Here is a 17,492-nt window from a genome sequence, read left to right on the forward strand (position 1 = left end):
GGGCAGAGGGGGGCCATGGGGGATATTGGGACAACTGTAAGAGAAAAATTAAAAAAAAATTTTTTTAAAGAAACCATGAAAGTTTTCATAACACTGTTATTCTCTTTTCAGTGCCTATGTTTTAATTTCCAGTACATTTACATTTAGTATAAAGCTATAAAAATTAAGAAAATAAGCAGAAACAACCTAGTTTTTAAAGAATTAAGAATGTTAAAATGCATGTGACATAAATCTGACTGGACATTCTTACAGCTACTCAGAGATGTATTACATCACAAAGATGATCAACTGCAACTAAGTCACATCTAAGGACAGTTCAGGCGAATCCGGGTTATGCAAAGGCTAGTGCTGGGATTAATCAAAGATTGAGGAAACCAGGTCGCTGAATGCAGTTGAATGCCATTATTAAGTATAATTTGGCACTGTGACTGCCACTTACAATGACTTCCACATGCTCAGAGGGTCTAGCCTGAACTAAGAAAACTTGTAGACAAAGACTTGAAATTCAGCTACCCTACATCTCCTGTAGCCCTACCTCCCACACCCTGTTGTCATACCAAAGGTGTCCCCAGGGGGGACTGGACTAATTCCCCTCCTTTGTTTATGTTGCCCTTCTTCCTCATTCCCTGCTCTCGACTTGACCGCAATTGTTTTCATGCTTTCACACACAGTACTAAAGTCATCACTTCTCCCACTCCTTTCCGTGAAGAAAAGATCACTGCGAACACCGATCACTGTGCTCCTCGCTAACGCCTTTACACTTCTGTTGCAGTTGAACGTTTGCATGTATGTTTCTCCTCCTTGGTTTTCAATAGATTCCTTCACTGTAGAAACTGCTTTCCATATTTAAATACAAATTTTAATGAACAAATATATATTTTTTAGATATTTATGAAATAAAGACATTTTCAAAATTAATATACCAACTAGAACAAGACACATTAAGAATTTTAATACGTAACTGAGATTTATAAAAAAGATGTATTCAAAATTAATTGTACTTGAACAGAGTATGGATTTTTGAAATTGTTCCCCTCCATAACTTACTATTTAAGTATGATTTTTAAACTTTGTAAAGCAGCTTTATCCTATGGAAATTTAACCCAAAGTGCTATAGCTGAGAGTTTGAAATCTTCCTATACATGTCAGCAGGAGATAGAGAAGGGACAAGAAAAAAAAGTCTCCTGTCCCCAAAGCATTTTGGAGGTGGCCAAGAGGTCTGCATTCAGTACGTTAGCCCAGGATATGACGAGAAGGAAATTGTTTTGTGTCTCAGGAACCATGTGGAATTCCAAGATAAGAAAAACAGTTGCTAATTTGAGTATAAAAGCAGGAAACATGATACACTTGTTTCCTTTTATGCAAACACAGTATTAGAGGGGTTGTGTGAAAATTATTTTCTCTTGCTGAACCACAAAGACATAGAATCAAAGTGCTTCTTTTGGACATACTGGCTTTTCTTACGTTCTTGTTTTCTTTTCTCTCTTTTATTTCTTGTGGATATTATGGCTAATAACACAACAAGTTTAGAGAGTCCATGGCCAGAAAACTTTTGGGGTAAGCTACTTTCTTTACCTGTTTTTACTCAAAAATTAGAGTACAGAAAAATGTACTGCAGTATTTATTAAAACTTTGGGTGTCTGAGACATTTTGTTTACTGTAAACTGATTGTTTTCATCGACTGATTATAATAGATATAAATGTCTTTAAAGTGGGCTATGAAGACTCTTAAGAAGAATCTATGCAACAGAGGTAAATTTTGCTGGTGTTACAAAAATATAATTAGAAAATAATAAGAATAAAAATGAGGAACAAGGCAGCAGTAATTGCTCTTCGGAAGATGATAATGTGGATTTTGTTAGAAATTGAAGTTTTATTTCTTTTAAAGTTATGTACTTTATTTAATGAAACCAAGAATTTCTGTAGAGGTTATTTTAACATACATTGTCAATGTTATACTTTTTAATTCCCAAAGTGAATCTAAATAATAAACCTGTCCTTAAGGAGTGTGGTATCATAGATAAAGTAAGGAATCATATTATGAAACTAAAGGGCAAAGTTGAAATAGAAAAAGTTAAGTAGAAACAAGATCACACATATCATTACAAAGGAAGTTTATCACAGGAGAAAAAGCCACAGCCCAAAAGGACTTCTTGTGTCCAGACACAGCTACCAGGCAAATATCGGCAGCAGGATGGAGGTCAACATTACCAGTTGTTCAAGGTTAGAGGTACAGGGAAGGTCTAAAATATAAAATTGACATGTACTCTGGGTTCATGGAAATTTTAAAAAAAAAGGAGGCGGGCAAGTTGAATTACATCCAGAAAAATCTGTAAAGGAGAAAATGGAGTTTATTGAGAGATCAACTATTTATTAATCCAAAACAAGTTTTTAACTGTCTCAGAGGATGATTTCAGACTTTCTGTTGTGGTTCAAGAGGGTATGTTGGTGAAAACAATGAGGTGAAAAGTGAGCCGCAGTGGCTGACAGTCCCTAGCAACCTCCTCAAGTCGCCCACCATCACAGAAATTTACATGCGTAGAATTAATTACTGCTTTTTACCATAAACCATTTACATATGCTTCAAGTTTGTAAAGGAGAGATAATAGGGAACATCCTAATATAATTTATATAACCAAATTAGAAAGAAGAAAATAAATTATATTTGTATATCTAAAAAAATGGCTTGGTAATTCTAGGTAGACACCAATAGAAAATAAGCCTTTGAACTGTAGACGACTAATTATACATCTTTGTTACAAGACTACTTGGTGTCCTCATTTACAGAGAAAGCAAATGTACGAAGCATGTGCTGAAAAACAGCTAGAGTATGTTTACACTAAATTCTTCATTACAAAAATAAGTACCTGTATAAATGTATTGAAAAGTAAAGTAACTCATACTGCAAAAGTTAATTGTAAAAGCCAAATCTCGTTCCCCGCCCCCCCGCAAACCAATGATTAAAAGTTAAATGTCAGGTTCACTTAAGGTAATGAAATAATTATTCATGGATTAAAACATGGATGATAATCATAAAATAAATTTGAATCTGTAAGAACAAATGTTTAATAGGAGTCTATTGGCCAATCCTAAAAAATAGGTGTATTTTTTTAAATAAAGAAATCTATGCTTGAGAAAGAATTCAAGCTTACTGTTCCAAAGATAGTTTCTAGCGTTTCTTTGTCTTAGTATGTGAATACAATGGAAAACAGATAAAAATAATGAAAACCAGGAAGTGTTATATTGATAAACATTAACAAAACTAGGGCAAATATGTTGAATACATATAATGTTTTGGGGAAAATATATAAAAAATCACATTATTCTGAAGTAAAAAATAAACATTGTGTAAGATGCAAAAACGTAAATGCAAATATATAAAATATAAACATTTCCTAAAACTTAAATGTCTTTTTAACTTTCTTTCTTATGCATACTTAAATTGATATCTATTGTGATCACTGACTCCACAAACATATGATTTTGAAAATTTTGTAAAACATTCTGTAAGGCATGGCCTATGGCTTCCAAACTCAACTGGCTGCTTCACACTTTGAACTTAGAGAAGTAAAGAAAGGCTAGCTTAGAAAAACAAAACTTGTGCATTAATCATATCAATTTCCCAACTTAACACACTGAAGCTGCATAAAAAGTTGTTTCACAAATATAATATCCCTGGTTTACTTTACTGACTGCTACAAAATAAGGCAATGATAGGCAGGTGAGTACCAGTCATGACAGCTTGCATTTTCTTAGTAATCACCCCTAAAATCTTACTAAATGTTGTGTAAATATTAAAGTAATTAATGTGAGGGTGGGCAGCAAAATCAGCCTGAGAGAGACAATACCACTGAAGAGGCCACCTTGCACTTCTCATTTTTGCTTAAACTCTTGCTGTAAACATTCTCCACGAAAGCAGAGAGAAACAGCCGGGGGAGGTTTGCTGCACCTGGCTGTAATGAAATAGTAGAGAAGCATCCTTAAACTTGGTTGTATCCCCTCAGTACTTAGAGTTCTGAAGAAGACATACTTTGGGGTATGCTTCCTGCCTTACCACGTGGCTTTTCTCTTTTGGCTAGCATCGTGTGTGTTTGTCTGGCAACACTAGGTCAGAAACTTGCATTTATTCTCTCAATTAATCCTCTCCCAAAGTGCAATGTCTGTCCTTAAGAAGATTACCTCTTGGAATCGATTGTGTGTCCATGACATAGGTAAATATATGCTTTCATTGCTTGGAATAATACAAGATAATTTATAGTAAGATGGCAATGATTGGATAACATCTGCGAGTTTTTAAAAATATGGCAGAAATGATCCCTAAATCTTTCTTAGAAGAGACTTTACCTGTTCCTAGAAAGTTAAGTAAGATTCAAATAGGGAGGTGGTTCTAGGAAGGACTTTTCAGTCATTCGTTTTTCCTTCATTCATTCATGTCTTTATCTATCAAGTGCATTCATTTACTCAGATGTATTGACTTGCCACCCAATATACAACAGACAATGCATTATGTGTTAGGACAGAAATAGGCATAGCTGAAGAATTTCAGGGAGTTCAGGAGAAATGTTATCAACAAACATGCACAAATAGATACCCACAAGCCAGGTTTGCAGAGGAGTGAATGGCTTGAGGCAGGTTTGTGTCAAGTTCTGAGATCACTGTAAAGTTTGACCTAGTTTCACATAATAATCTTCAGCTTTAGGAACTCAGGGCTGCCCACTTCCCTCTCCCCAAGGCTTTCCCCTAAGGTTGCTCTCCCACGCAGGGAGCAGGTTTCAAGGCCCCCTCAGAGTCTGGAGTGTTCCCCAGAGTCGTCTTCCTGGGCAGCCCCGAACCACAACTTTTGTTTTACCAGCCTACTAAGGTTGCATGCAATTCTATTGATATTTTGCCTCTGTTTAAATTAGCTCCATTGTGGGGGGGTGAGGGGTGGTGAGGAGGGTTGCAGGGCTGGGTGGAGAAAAACCTTACAGACACAAACAGTATGGTGATTACCGGAGGGAAAGGGGGGTGGGAGGAGGTCAAAGAGCATACAGCGGGGATAAACGGTGAAGGGAGGAGACTTGACTTGGGGTGGTGAACACACAATACAATATCTAAGTGATGGATTATAGAATTGTACACCTGTAACTTATATAATTTTATTAACCAATATCACCCCAATACATTCCATTATAAATGAATGAATGAATGAATGAATGAATGAATATGCTCCCGTTTTGGTAGGTCTCTGAGGTCTTCAGATTTTGAAAAATACTTTTAATCTGTATTTTATCATTGTTATCAGTGGTTTGATTCAAGTTAGTTCATCATATACAGGAAGAGGCATGTTACCCCTTTCCTATTTAACTTTCCTTCTATTTTAACAATATTGTTCAATAATCATATTCAGAATATTGCTTATGACTTTTGCTTTTAGTCAGAACAACTTACAATCTCCCAGCCATTTGTTTTTCATACCCGCACAAGAAGATATCTCGAATATCATTTCTTCCAGGAAGTTTTTTCTAACCATTCTAGAAATAAGTTATTTTATCTTATTAATGTCATGACACTTACGGCCCGTGATGGTCATGCATGTCATTTACTTTTATTTACAGAGTATAAATTAACCAGTCTAGTTTCCAGTAATCTGAAAAAAAAAATTCAAGAGTGCTCGTAAAGCTTTAGAAATTAACAAAATAAACTTTGAAACTGGGTGGTGAGAGCAGGACTCGGTGAGAAGTTGACATATCAGCAAAAACTCAAATGAACCCGCAGAGAACAGAGGAAAGAACCTCAGGTGCAAGCGGCAGCCAGCACGAGGCGTTAAGTCAGGAGCTCGGCTCACGGCACCGAGGGCACGTGGGGGAAGCTGGATGGTCTGGGGGAACAGCAGAGACGAGCACAGAGAATGAGGGGCAGATCAAGTTGGAACTTCTGTCTATAGAAGGCCATTTTTAGGAGTTTGTTTTTACTCAGAAATGAAGGGTTTAGAACAGAAGAATGTTGTGATTTGACTTATATTTCCAAAGGTTCACTCTGGCTTCTTATATTGAGACTAGAGGGCAGCTATGGAAACCAGAGCAAGAAGAGGTGCAGGAAGGGCAGCCACAGGCTATTGCAATATTACGGGTCGGAAATGATGGTTGCTTGGACCAGGGAGGTGGCAACGTATTAATAAGCTGAATTCCGGATACAGAGGTATTATGAAAACAAACCAAATGGGATTTCCTGGCAGATGAAATACACATAGAAAGCACTCTGTTGAAATTACTGTAATTAACTGAGTTTTCTGTACCCTCAATATTATTCTCTCTGAAAAACTTTTGCCAGCATCCTATTGCTTGAATCATTCTTCTTTACACTTGAGAGTACCAAAAACAGCATAACCTATCTTGTTAATAGCCAAGCTTATGATTCTTACGATTACAAAGGATTTTGTGACTAGATCCATGTTTTATTCTCTTGTCAAAAACAAGATCACTTTTCAGATATTGGAACTGTTCAACTCAGTACCACTAGATGGTAGCCTCTACTAAATTTTACTGCTAATGGATAGAAGTTGAAGTATTTGATTGGATTTACTAAAAACCAGATTCAATATTAGAATTGGAAGACACTACAGTTACTATTATTATTAGGTCAAAATGGGTAAAATGACTTGGGTAAATTATATAACCATCATAAAAATAGTTATTCACTGAGGACTTCTGGGCCGGCCCCTTGCTAGTTGTATAGACAGACACTACACCATTAGAATAACAATACCTTATTCATGTTCTATACCTTACTGATTTTAGAGTTTGTTCTCTTTGCTTTCAATGGGATCTCTGCATTTTTTTGAAGTAGTTGTTTGGTCTCATTATTTGCATTATATTATAATTATATGAAGTAAAAAGCATGGCTCATTTTTCTGCCCCTATGATTGTTGAGAAATAAAAAAGTAAAAATTCCTCAAAAAAGAAGCATCTGAGCCAATGTATTTTTCATACATGTTTTCTTTTATAGTGTTTTTTTTTTTAAAAAAAAGCTCCCAGAATTTATTATCAGAAGTCTGCCAGAATTGAATGAAATATTTATAACTTTAAAGCTGTCTGGCCAATAGATGCTTTTTTTAATTATTTTTTCTGGATTCTACAGTTTGGGCCAGAAAATTCATTATAATGAATTTTAATGAATTCATTCATTATAAATGAAAAGAATCCTTGTGGAAGACCACTCTGGGACAGGCTGCTACAATTAAGACTCTTGACAATTCTTTCTTATTGCTCTTCTGCATTTCACACTTGTTCTTGCAGTTTGCTTTTAGGGAGCTTAGCAAGATGGAATAGCTATTTCAGCAAGTCTTAGAAAGTCTTATGTCATTACTATTATTTGAAAATATTAAAAATCCTGCACATATAGCAAAGACATAAGAATTAATGAAATAATATCTAAAATAGGTATTTGACTGACTTTATGGGAAAGGAAACCATTTTCATGACATGTGCACTCAACTGAACAACAAAAATTACGGACATCTATATCCAAGGTAGCATGATTTTTTGTATGTCATTTTTATAATTTCTGTAGCTCTACTTTGTTATATTTTCCTTCAAAATTTGAGTAGTTTATTGTTAAGATGTACATATTATTCCAATGTATCCTTAAAATTCATTATTTAATCCTCTTCAGATATGTATGTAACCATATAGTCTTTTATTTATAATAATAATATATTTTGAATCATAATTATCTACTCTCCTTGCCATTTCCCAAAATTTTGGGCACAGACTCATTTCAAATAGATTTATTGTCAAATGGCTCTATTGGGGATATTATTCTAGTTTTAGTGTCCCTCGAAATAATCCTTTCACTCACAGAACTGAAATGTGTTATGGAAGAATATTGTGATGGTTGAAAATATTCTTTAACAACTCATATACTGGGTCTGTATATGATTCTTGTTTTCTTATATCAGAACAATAATATATTTTGGAAGTCAAAGTCACCTGGCATATAAATATATTTCTTACTCCACATATTTTAGTTTTCTTTGCTAACTTTCTGCCACATTAATAAGAAGATATTATTTTTCCTTGATTGTATCTTTTTAAAGGTTTTGATTTTTTAAATGAAATGGAACCTGGTGCCATTTTTCACTATAGATAAACTATGAGAAACAAGTTATTTATCAGGAGAGACTGCGGTAGGGAGGCTGAAAGGGGAGATGCATTCAGATCATGCACGGGGACTCCCGTGACCTTCAATTGCCTTTGCTGGGTAACTGAATGTGTTTCCAGATCTTAGTTTTATCTCCATTTAGTTGAAATAAAGTAACTATATTTCTTTGCTCTCATCTATCTACCTGCTTGTATCCTGATGTATTTAAATTTTCAATCGGACCCTAGTGGTTACATGAGCTTATGTACAAAACCAAGAATATTTATTTTATGAACTTGAGTATTGGTCTTCTTGTTTTATGTCATACATGACTGAAAGCAATACATGAGTTAGTTCCCTGACAAATGTTAGTTGTCAATATTCAGTTATTAAAATAAACTGTGTTAGTTCTACCACATAAGCTTTAAACTCTTTCAATATCAATAGAATGAGAAATTTGAGCACAAGGCATTTTTAAAAGATTGTTTTAGCTTAAACCCCATATCTTTGTTTCTATATTTGAAGTTGTTAATATTCAAAATTCTCTAATGGAGGTTGTTGGTTCAGGGAAATATACCCATAGAATACATAGTATTGATTTACCATAACTTTCCCAAGCTATTTTTGTTCATAACAGGCTATCAAATCTGGCACCCACTCTGGCCTGTCCACACCAGAATCCTGGGAGTTATTCTAGAATCCTTTCTCAGTAGAGCAAAGTGTGGTGTTTGTTTTTACTGGTTGACTTTTATTTTTAGAAAGTGAAGGTAGGAGAGGGGTTATATGTCCTTTACCTGTTTTTAATTTTCTTTCATCTTAAAGGATCCTAAAATTTCCGTTTACTCTTTCTTTTCTCTGTCATTGTGTAGTTTCCAAAAAGTGCCTCTCTTTTTTCTTTCCTTGTTGTTTTTCAACAGCTTTATTGAGAGATAATTCACCCACAAAGCGTATATGTAAAAGGTTTTTATTTTCGTCACAGAGTTGTGTGACCATCACCACAATCTAATCTGAGAACATTGTGTCCTTCAGAAAGACGCCCGCTGCCTTAGCGGTCATTCATTCCCGTTCCCTCCCATTTCATCCCCCAGGGCCGGGCGGTCGCCGTGCACTGTGTATCTCCAGTGTCTTCTCTGTCCCGCACATTTTATGTAAATAGAATCACATGAGATATGATTGGCAGTCTTTCCAAGACTGCCTCCTCACATTCTTGTATGAACTCCAAAGTTTCTTTCCTGTGACATAGTTATTACAGAATTGCCTTTCTTCTCCATGAAGGCTTGCAGTGGGAGCACGGGAGATAACTTATTGGTATCAGTATTGTCTTTCATTGTTCATTTTCTAGGTAACTTGAAGTTGAATGTTCACTGTCTTCTAATTATGCTGAAGGCGTGGGTGTTGTACAGTTTTATCCGTTCATTTTTTGTCGTTCTACACTGTTTTTTGGAAGAAATGTTGGGCAATTCTGATTTACATTGCTGCCAATGCCTTAGAACTCCTGAATGCCCACACCTTCTTTTTTAGGTTCCAAATATTTGGGGCACTAAGAGTTAGAAGTTAATTTGGAATTTTACTATATTACTGGTAAGGCCAATTTTGGGTTCTAGCTTTATTTGTTTTTTTTTTTTTAGATAGAGCCTAACTCAGAGAAATGCTTATCTCAAGAGATTGCATTTTAAGGCCATGACTTAATATTATTTTGGGGAGACATATTTGGAAGAACAATACTGGGTCAACAGATTTTTCTTAAATCATCTTGTAATTTAAAAGTCATCTTTCTATTATAAAAATTATCGTTTAGATTTAATATAACCAATTGTCTTTGAGGGTTTTTATATTTGTAAAAATAATTGTGAAAGTAGGACATAACAAATATAGTTTTTTTCACAAGAGATAAAAGTAATAATAAAAGGTGGAAAGGCACTAAACATATCCTAAGATTAAGGAGCAATAATTATTCTTATGCATGCATTCACATTGGCATATTTTGTTATTACTGAATTACAGATTTTCTATACATTGTTGTAGAATGCAACATTAACTGGAAAAAACCTTGCCAATCATAAAAATCTAACTCCATTAAAAATAACGAAATCAATGCTTCTGAATAAATTTCCTAAAAATCACACAAGATGTTAGTGAGAGAGCTGCATTTGGAACCCTGAATCAGTTAGCTTTCGCTGTGTAACAATCTATCCCAAAACTTAGTGGCCTAAAATAATCATTTACTTAACTAATAATTCTGTGGGCTGGCGATTTGGGCCCAGATCAGCTTAATGCATTTTCTGCTGGTCTTTTTTCATGTATCACACTCAAATATTGGTTTGACTAGAATCTGAATTATCTGAATAATTTCATTAATATGTTTAGAGTTCAGCAGTTTCTTGGTCAGGACCACAAAAGTAACTGGGCCACGTGTCTCCCACCATCTAGCAGGCCAAGCTGGATGAGTCTATGTGTTGGCAGTTGCAGGGTCCCCAAGAGCACAAGGGGTGGAAGCTTACACAGTTTCATTTCCATTGAGTCTTTTTGGTCAAAGCAAGTCATGAAGTCTGATCAGATTCAAGGGGTGAGAAAGTAGAGGCTACTTCTTCATGTAAGGAGCTTCGAGCATTTGAAACTCCCCTTCTTTTTTTTCCCAATCTCACAACCCCATTTAATTAATTTCCAGTCCATGGATCTCTCAATACAAAAATCCTTAGATGAGCAGTTAGATACGCTAACTTACCCCTCTTAATGGTAACTGATTTTTGTTAATGAAATGGAGGCGTCCCTATCCAAAAGGCGATACTCGAAATAGAACTTGAACACTGAGTTTTCCAGACAGAAACGTAAAAGTTTTAACCAGATATAAAGGAAAAAAATACATGGAAAAGCACAGAGTTTAAGAGAGAGTGGCAGGCTTTGGGTTAGAGAGAAAATCAACATGACTTATGGATGAGATCATGGAGTAGAGAATGGGAAGATGTGGTGAGCGCTAAGGCTGGGGTCTCTTTTAATATCCAGGGTGTCTTTTCATTGAAAGTAGGGGCTCTGTTACCCAGTTTCATTCGAGAATATGTTTTTAGTCCCCACAAAGAAACAATAAAGTAGAATTTCTATTTTTGGTAGGATTTTCTGCCCTTCTCCATTTCCCACCAGAACAGGAAATCTGAAAGAATGTAAGTTTTGTGAATGGAAGGATACTGCTATATAGTAGAGATTCTATGGAAACTCAGGAGACAGGAATTTTATTATCAAAACAAGGACATGATGGCAGCATGAACTAGAACTTGGGGATCAAGAAAGAGCCCAGTAGTCTGCATAGGTCATGTCCTCCGTGAGTCATAGATATAAGTGATAGTTCAGAATTTCAGGAAATACAATATAAATCAGTCAGCCCACCAGGTGGTTCTAGCTCAACACTTCCTGACTCAGAATGAACACAGGAAGTGAGACATCATGAAGGCTGTATGTGGGAGACATCAGTGGGTTGATGAGAGCAGAGGAAAAGGCAAAATAAATATGATTACAAAATTCTTTATCAATTTTTGGCACATTACTTGTGTAACTCAAATGGAAAAAAATCTTTAGACTACATTTGCAACCCTATAAAATTTTTATGAGCTAAAGAATGGCCTTTTTTTAAAAAAATGAGACTATTTTTATTACTTGTTTTTTAAAGATAATGAAATAACAAAAACAACATGGAATGGTACACCTAAAATGTTATTTCATATCCTTTTGTTTAAATTTTAAAAAAAGTAACAGTTTTCATTTATTCATATTCATCTAGAACCATTTTCTATTCCTTTAATTGAAAATCTGTTTAATCATCTATACCATTCCATAATTACTACTTGTCCTCCACCCTGTGTTTTTAGTTGAACCCCTATTTAAAAATCAAATTACTTATTCTGGTTTTGTTTGTTTGTTTGTTTGTTTCAGAGGATCTTATAACGTCCTTCACAGTGTCCATGGCCATTGGGCTTGTAATCGGAGGGTTTATTTGGGCTCTGCTCGTTTGTTTGTCTCGACGAAGAGCCAGTGCCCGCATCTCGCACTGGAGCTCCAGTCGGCGATCGAGGTCTTCCTACACCCACGGCCTCAACAGGACTGGGTTTTACCGCCACAGTGGCTATGAACGTCGAAGCAACCTCAGCCTGGCCAGCCTCACTTTCCAGCGACAGGCATCCCTGGAGCTAGGAAATTCCTTTCCAAGGAAGTCAAGCTTCAGGGCTTCAACTTTTCATCCGTTTCTGCAAAGCCCCCCACTTCCCATGGAAACTGACAGTCATGTGATGACTCTGCCTTCTTCCAGCACCTCTCCCAGCGGCAACACTGCCCACGGCCTGGGCCGCCCTGAGTTCCACTGGTCCAGCAGCAGTCTCCCGGCGGGCCTTTCACCTCCGCCCCCACCTACCTATGAGTCCATCATAAAGGCATTCCCAGACTTCTGAGGAAGGTGTTTTGGTTGTTCATTTGTTTCTTTCTTTCTTTGTCTTTTCTTGAAAGGAAGTCATAAACAGACTCAACAGTTTTGAGGAAACAGCCCAAACAACTGATGAGCTTCCCAAACTGAAAAACGCTCATGCAACTTGGACGCTACTACATACATTTTCTCTGTATTTTTCCTGGTCTCACAAAGAGGTAGTATTTTTCCAAATAGTTATATATTTATGTATTTTGTTTTCAATGTGAGGGTTATTAAAGGTAGTGATTCTTATCTAAAAATCAGCAGTAATACAATATATATATTTTAGACTAAAATAAAAAACAAGACATTCGTGGTTTTAATCCCCACTCATGGTCCAATGTGATTACGTAGGGAAAAAAATTGTCAACTCAAAGGTTTTTTTTAGCCTAAGGAATTTAATTTTACTTTCTTTAAAATGACAATGAACCTTTCTGTAATCTTAGATTTTTAATGAATTATATGGGCACAAATGACAGAACATAGAAAATTCTAAAGTGCCTTGATCACACTCATTTATGAAAAGTATGGGAATCAAGCAAAGGAAGTTGAACTCTGTGGGAATTGTAGGATATTTTAATTTTGACACTTATTTTGGTGCCTTTCCTAAGACTAGTTAACTACATTACTGAGGCACGATCTTTGGATTTACTCACATGATCATTAACTTTCTTCACTGTTGTAGTTATGTCTTTAGAGAAGCTAACAACCACAAATCCAATTCATTTACCTAAAAACAAACTTTAACACTGAGCTTACTTTTTTCTTAAGAGATAAATTTTATTTCTGAGATTTAAATCTAGCAACTGGGAAGGCACTTTACAGACAAATAAGTAGGTCTCAGTGGGGACAAAGTCTGTCACTGAAATAGATATTACAGCCGTGAAGAATTGTCTTTCCTGGATTGACTCATCAGGCATTATTACTTGTTTGTATCTCTGTGAATTTCAACCTCAGATTCTGTGAAGAGTCTTTCTACATTGATTAAGCCATGCTGTAGGTCATTGGTTCACACGGTTATTTAAGGAGTTCACTTCCACAGATGGCCACCCTCATGAAAAAGGTACAGCCCCAAATGTGGGTACCGAAGAGCTTCGGTGTCCAGATGGTTGTGGCTGCCCTTTTTCATTTAAGGACATGAGTTCACTGGACTATTACTCAAAAAACCTCTGCTTTATTTCTGAGATTGAATATTTAGCTTATGTCACTGTTTAATTCTGTGAACATGGGGGTTTTTGGTGAAGGAAAATGTACTCTCATTTTAGTTTCTGCAATGCAGTGGTCCCAGCTAATAGTGTCTAAATATGGCTCAAGATTGTAATAATTTTTATAAAATAAGAGATTTTGTGTAACATTTTCTTTATTATTTTTATTTAGCTTATTATTTTTTATTGTTCCCTAAGGATAGTTATTCTTACTGATGTCTATAGATAGATGCTTTCTAGTGAATGCAATATACCAGAAAGAGAGAGAGAGAGAAAAAGAGAGCGCTCACAGGAAAACTAATTTCTTTTCCGTTCTTTTTTTAACAAATTTAGGAATCGTCATATAGCTATGTACATTTTCAAGGGATCATTAACTTAGTAACAAAGCTGTCTTGTTTTTATGTTGTCCTCAGTGTTTAACAGGAGAAGCAAGCAAAGGTTAGTTTTTATCTAGACGTTATATTGGGAGTGAAAACTGGTTTGGATCTCTCAGATTAGAAAATGAAAGAAACCCTCGGGTGTATTTAAGCTTCAGGGAGAATCGTGGTCTCCTCTCTCCCCAAGTTTGAAACAGTCACAAGGAGTGTCTTGTAAATATTGTGCAGTGTGTGAAATGTGAAACTAAAGCAAAACCTGGAGACTTTTTAGTTGTCTTTTTTATTTGAAATGTTTAATTGATTATGAAATAAAATTAAACAGATGTTAATTTTGATTCACAGGTTATTTATTGAATAACTTGTAAATATCTCCTATTTACCTTGGCATTTTAATCCAATGTAGACCATTCTCTCTTCCTGAGACACAAACATTATTTTATATAAAAATGTATAAAAGAAAAAGGTGACATCACCAATAAATGAACAGGATTTTTCCATGAATTAATGCTGATGGAAAATAAGTCTTTTATTAAAAAACATTAATTTAGATTCTTACCTCACTAGATAAACAGAGTCAGAATTACTTCATTAAATATTTTAGAGCATAACTTTTAAAATTAAGATATAACTGATGTGTAAAATTATATTAGTGTCAAGTGTACAATAACAACAGAAAAGCCAGGCTTGCTAGGTAAGCCCTAGCTTAGAGAGCAGACAGCAGGAGGGCTGAGATTTAAATTGCATTGTTGGCTGCAGTGAGGATAAGAAGGACTAGATTTGGCAGCTGGTAAGATTTGGCAGCTGATGACCAGATGGCATGGGAACCTCAGAGTGAAGGTATTCAGAGCATAATGGGAGTAGCCTAAGATGTTTCTTCAACGATGAGGAACAAATTAAGATTTAATATTGACAAAATGCATGACAAAGGTTAATGATCTTTACATAAGGCACTCATGTGCAATGGGAAAAATCATCATATCATCACAAGAGAGAAATTAGGGAATTCACTGATGAAAATAGAGATAAAAAATTTCAAAATAGACGAGAAATCTCTATCCACACTGCAAGTAAGGTAAACTAAAAGCTCCTATCAAGAAGCTACAAAGAATAGCAACAGGATATAATAGACTCCTGGTAAGATTGACATGGGACACCAAGAACAACATGTACTCTCCAGCTCAGGGACACAGTTGTGATACTGTAGCCAATCAGTTAAACAGAGAAAACTTTAATAGCTGATATGAACACCAAGTCTGGAGAGAGAAGCACGGAAGACGTGCCTGGGCTGCTGGGAGGGTTCGACCCACCCGGCTTCAGTCACCGATCAACAGCTTCGAGGGCTCAAAGAAAAACGACTTTGCCCAGCAGCGTCACTTCTCTCCTCTACCAAGTTTTCTGTCAGAGGCTGTTGAAGTTCAAAGACTTTCTTTATACCTTCAGAGAAATATATATAGAATTTGTTCTGCTACAAAACATCTTTCTTGAAAGTCAATTATCTGATAAATGGAATGGGATTAGTAGGAAGTCTTATTGGTCCATTTGGGATTTTTCTTAACACATTCATGTCTTCAAACAATCAGGAATAAACTTTCTCAAATTAAAAAAAAAAAGCCTTAGAAACATATACATGTAAAATGTGGATTTTGGGGAAACTCATTCTTGCTGTTATAAAATTTCATTATAACTCACTTCTTCAGGTGCCTGATGATTATTAAACCAAAGCCTCCATTGAACAGACAGCATACAAAACAACTCCCTTCCCCCAAACCCAAACCCAGTTACAGCTTTGTTGAACTAATACCGTACTTTTGACTTAAGAGGTTTTCCAGCCATTCCTTGACTGATGAGATGAGCTGGGATTTAAACTTGTAGTCAGAGGGAGCTGAGTGCACATATGAAGTGCTCACTGTACTCCCAGCAAAATCAAACAAAATCTCTGAACTCTGACATTGGTCATGTTCTGTAAATGCTCATACAGAAAAGTCTGGTGATTTGCAAAAAAAGCAGATACCAAACAGGAACTACACATTAAGAAACAGAAGCTAGAACCAGAGGTCATGTCGAAATATAAGGTGAAATGGGTAGTATCAATTTGGCCAGGGTGAATAAACAAAGTGGGAAGAGAGAAAGGAAAGCAGATTATCAGAAAGAAAAATGTTATTGGACTGGGAAGACAGAGAAGATCCTCTGTGTTTCCCATAGCTATCTAGCTCTCTGATTTATTTTTCTGCCTTTTCTGATTAAATTTTGTGCTCCTGAATTTCACTTGCAGGGGACAACTATTTATTTTGCTTGGCCAACACATATTTCCATTTTTGTTTACCTAACACTTTAATTTTCTTAGGGGAACAAATCTTCCATGGGTCACAGTCTTACTGTGACTCTCAAAGTTCCCCCACCTGTCTCTATCGCTTCCTTTCTGCTCTTCGAAATGGAGAAAATTTCCCCTTTTAAATCAACACGCCACCTTGTGTTTTCAAGTCCATTCCCTTATTTGCCTTCCTAATGATTTTACTGCTTCAAATATCACTTCTCTCTTTGGTATTATCACTACCTCTGTCTTAAGTTGGAGCCTTTGAAAACAGACTCTAAAATGGTGATTTGTGTGCAGAAAAAAATTTGACAAGGGTGGGGAGCTCTTCGCAGTGGCTTTCCGTGAATGAGTGAGGGAGCAGGATTGGGCAGGAGAAGAGGTTAAACTGAGTGGTGTTTTCAAAGGAGGCATCAGCCAAACCTATAGAGACAGCTAGGGTGGCCCTTCAGAGCTGTCCCTGATTGAATCAAAGGACCAGACAGTGATTAGGGTTTGGGACACGGCTGGAGATGGGGTGAAGGTTAAGGGTAAGGCTGCGTGAGCACTGAACGAGGTGACACAGAAACACGCCCCATGACTAGGGCTTTTAGGGAGCAGCCAGTCGGGTCAAACAATGGCTGTTCTCTAGGCATGGTGGCTTTTTGAGAAGCCCTAAAGTGACAAAGATTCTCTCTTTGACCAAGCTCTACTCTGGCTCCCTTGAACTCTTCTGTCAAACGGACCCTGAGTTTTAAGCCTCCATATTCCTCTCTGAGTCATCCAATTTCAGCAGGCAACCTGCGAAGTTTAACTGTGATTCTCCATCCTTGCTCTCTGACCACTCTTGCTTGATAGCTAATGAAGTCCCTTATCCACCACCATCTTCCCACGTGATTTCTGATCACCCTGGCCTGTCTCTGACAAGAATCTTGTTAGGCCAACTTAGTCAGAATCCCCCCTCACCCTCCATGTTACTTCTTATTGTCCCTCTATTGATCCCCACCCTACTCCTTGGCTATAAATTCTCATTTTTCCTTATTGTGTTC

The 17,492-nt window shown here is 36.4% G+C and overlaps 1 protein-coding gene across 1 annotated transcript; it reads left to right on the forward strand.

Annotated features, from left to right (window-relative positions):
* Positions 1-1,403: 1,403 nt before the first annotated feature.
* MYCT1 (MYC target 1) lies at positions 1,404-12,828 on the forward strand. The gene is made up of 2 exons (XM_054568979.1): positions 1,404-1,557; positions 12,046-12,828. The coding sequence occupies exons 1-2, from the start codon at positions 1,506-1,508 to the stop codon at positions 12,555-12,557; spliced, it is 564 nt and encodes a 187-aa protein (XP_054424954.1). The 5' UTR covers positions 1,404-1,505; the 3' UTR covers positions 12,558-12,828.
* The last annotated feature ends 4,664 nt before the right edge of the window (positions 12,829-17,492 follow it).

The sequence above is a fragment of the Pteronotus mesoamericanus genome, unplaced genomic scaffold, assembly GCF_021234165.1.
Source record: "Pteronotus mesoamericanus isolate MK-2021 breed Mesoamerican mustached bat unplaced genomic scaffold, CSHL_Meso_final contig_20, whole genome shotgun sequence".
NCBI lineage: Eukaryota > Metazoa > Chordata > Mammalia > Chiroptera > Mormoopidae > Pteronotus > Pteronotus mesoamericanus.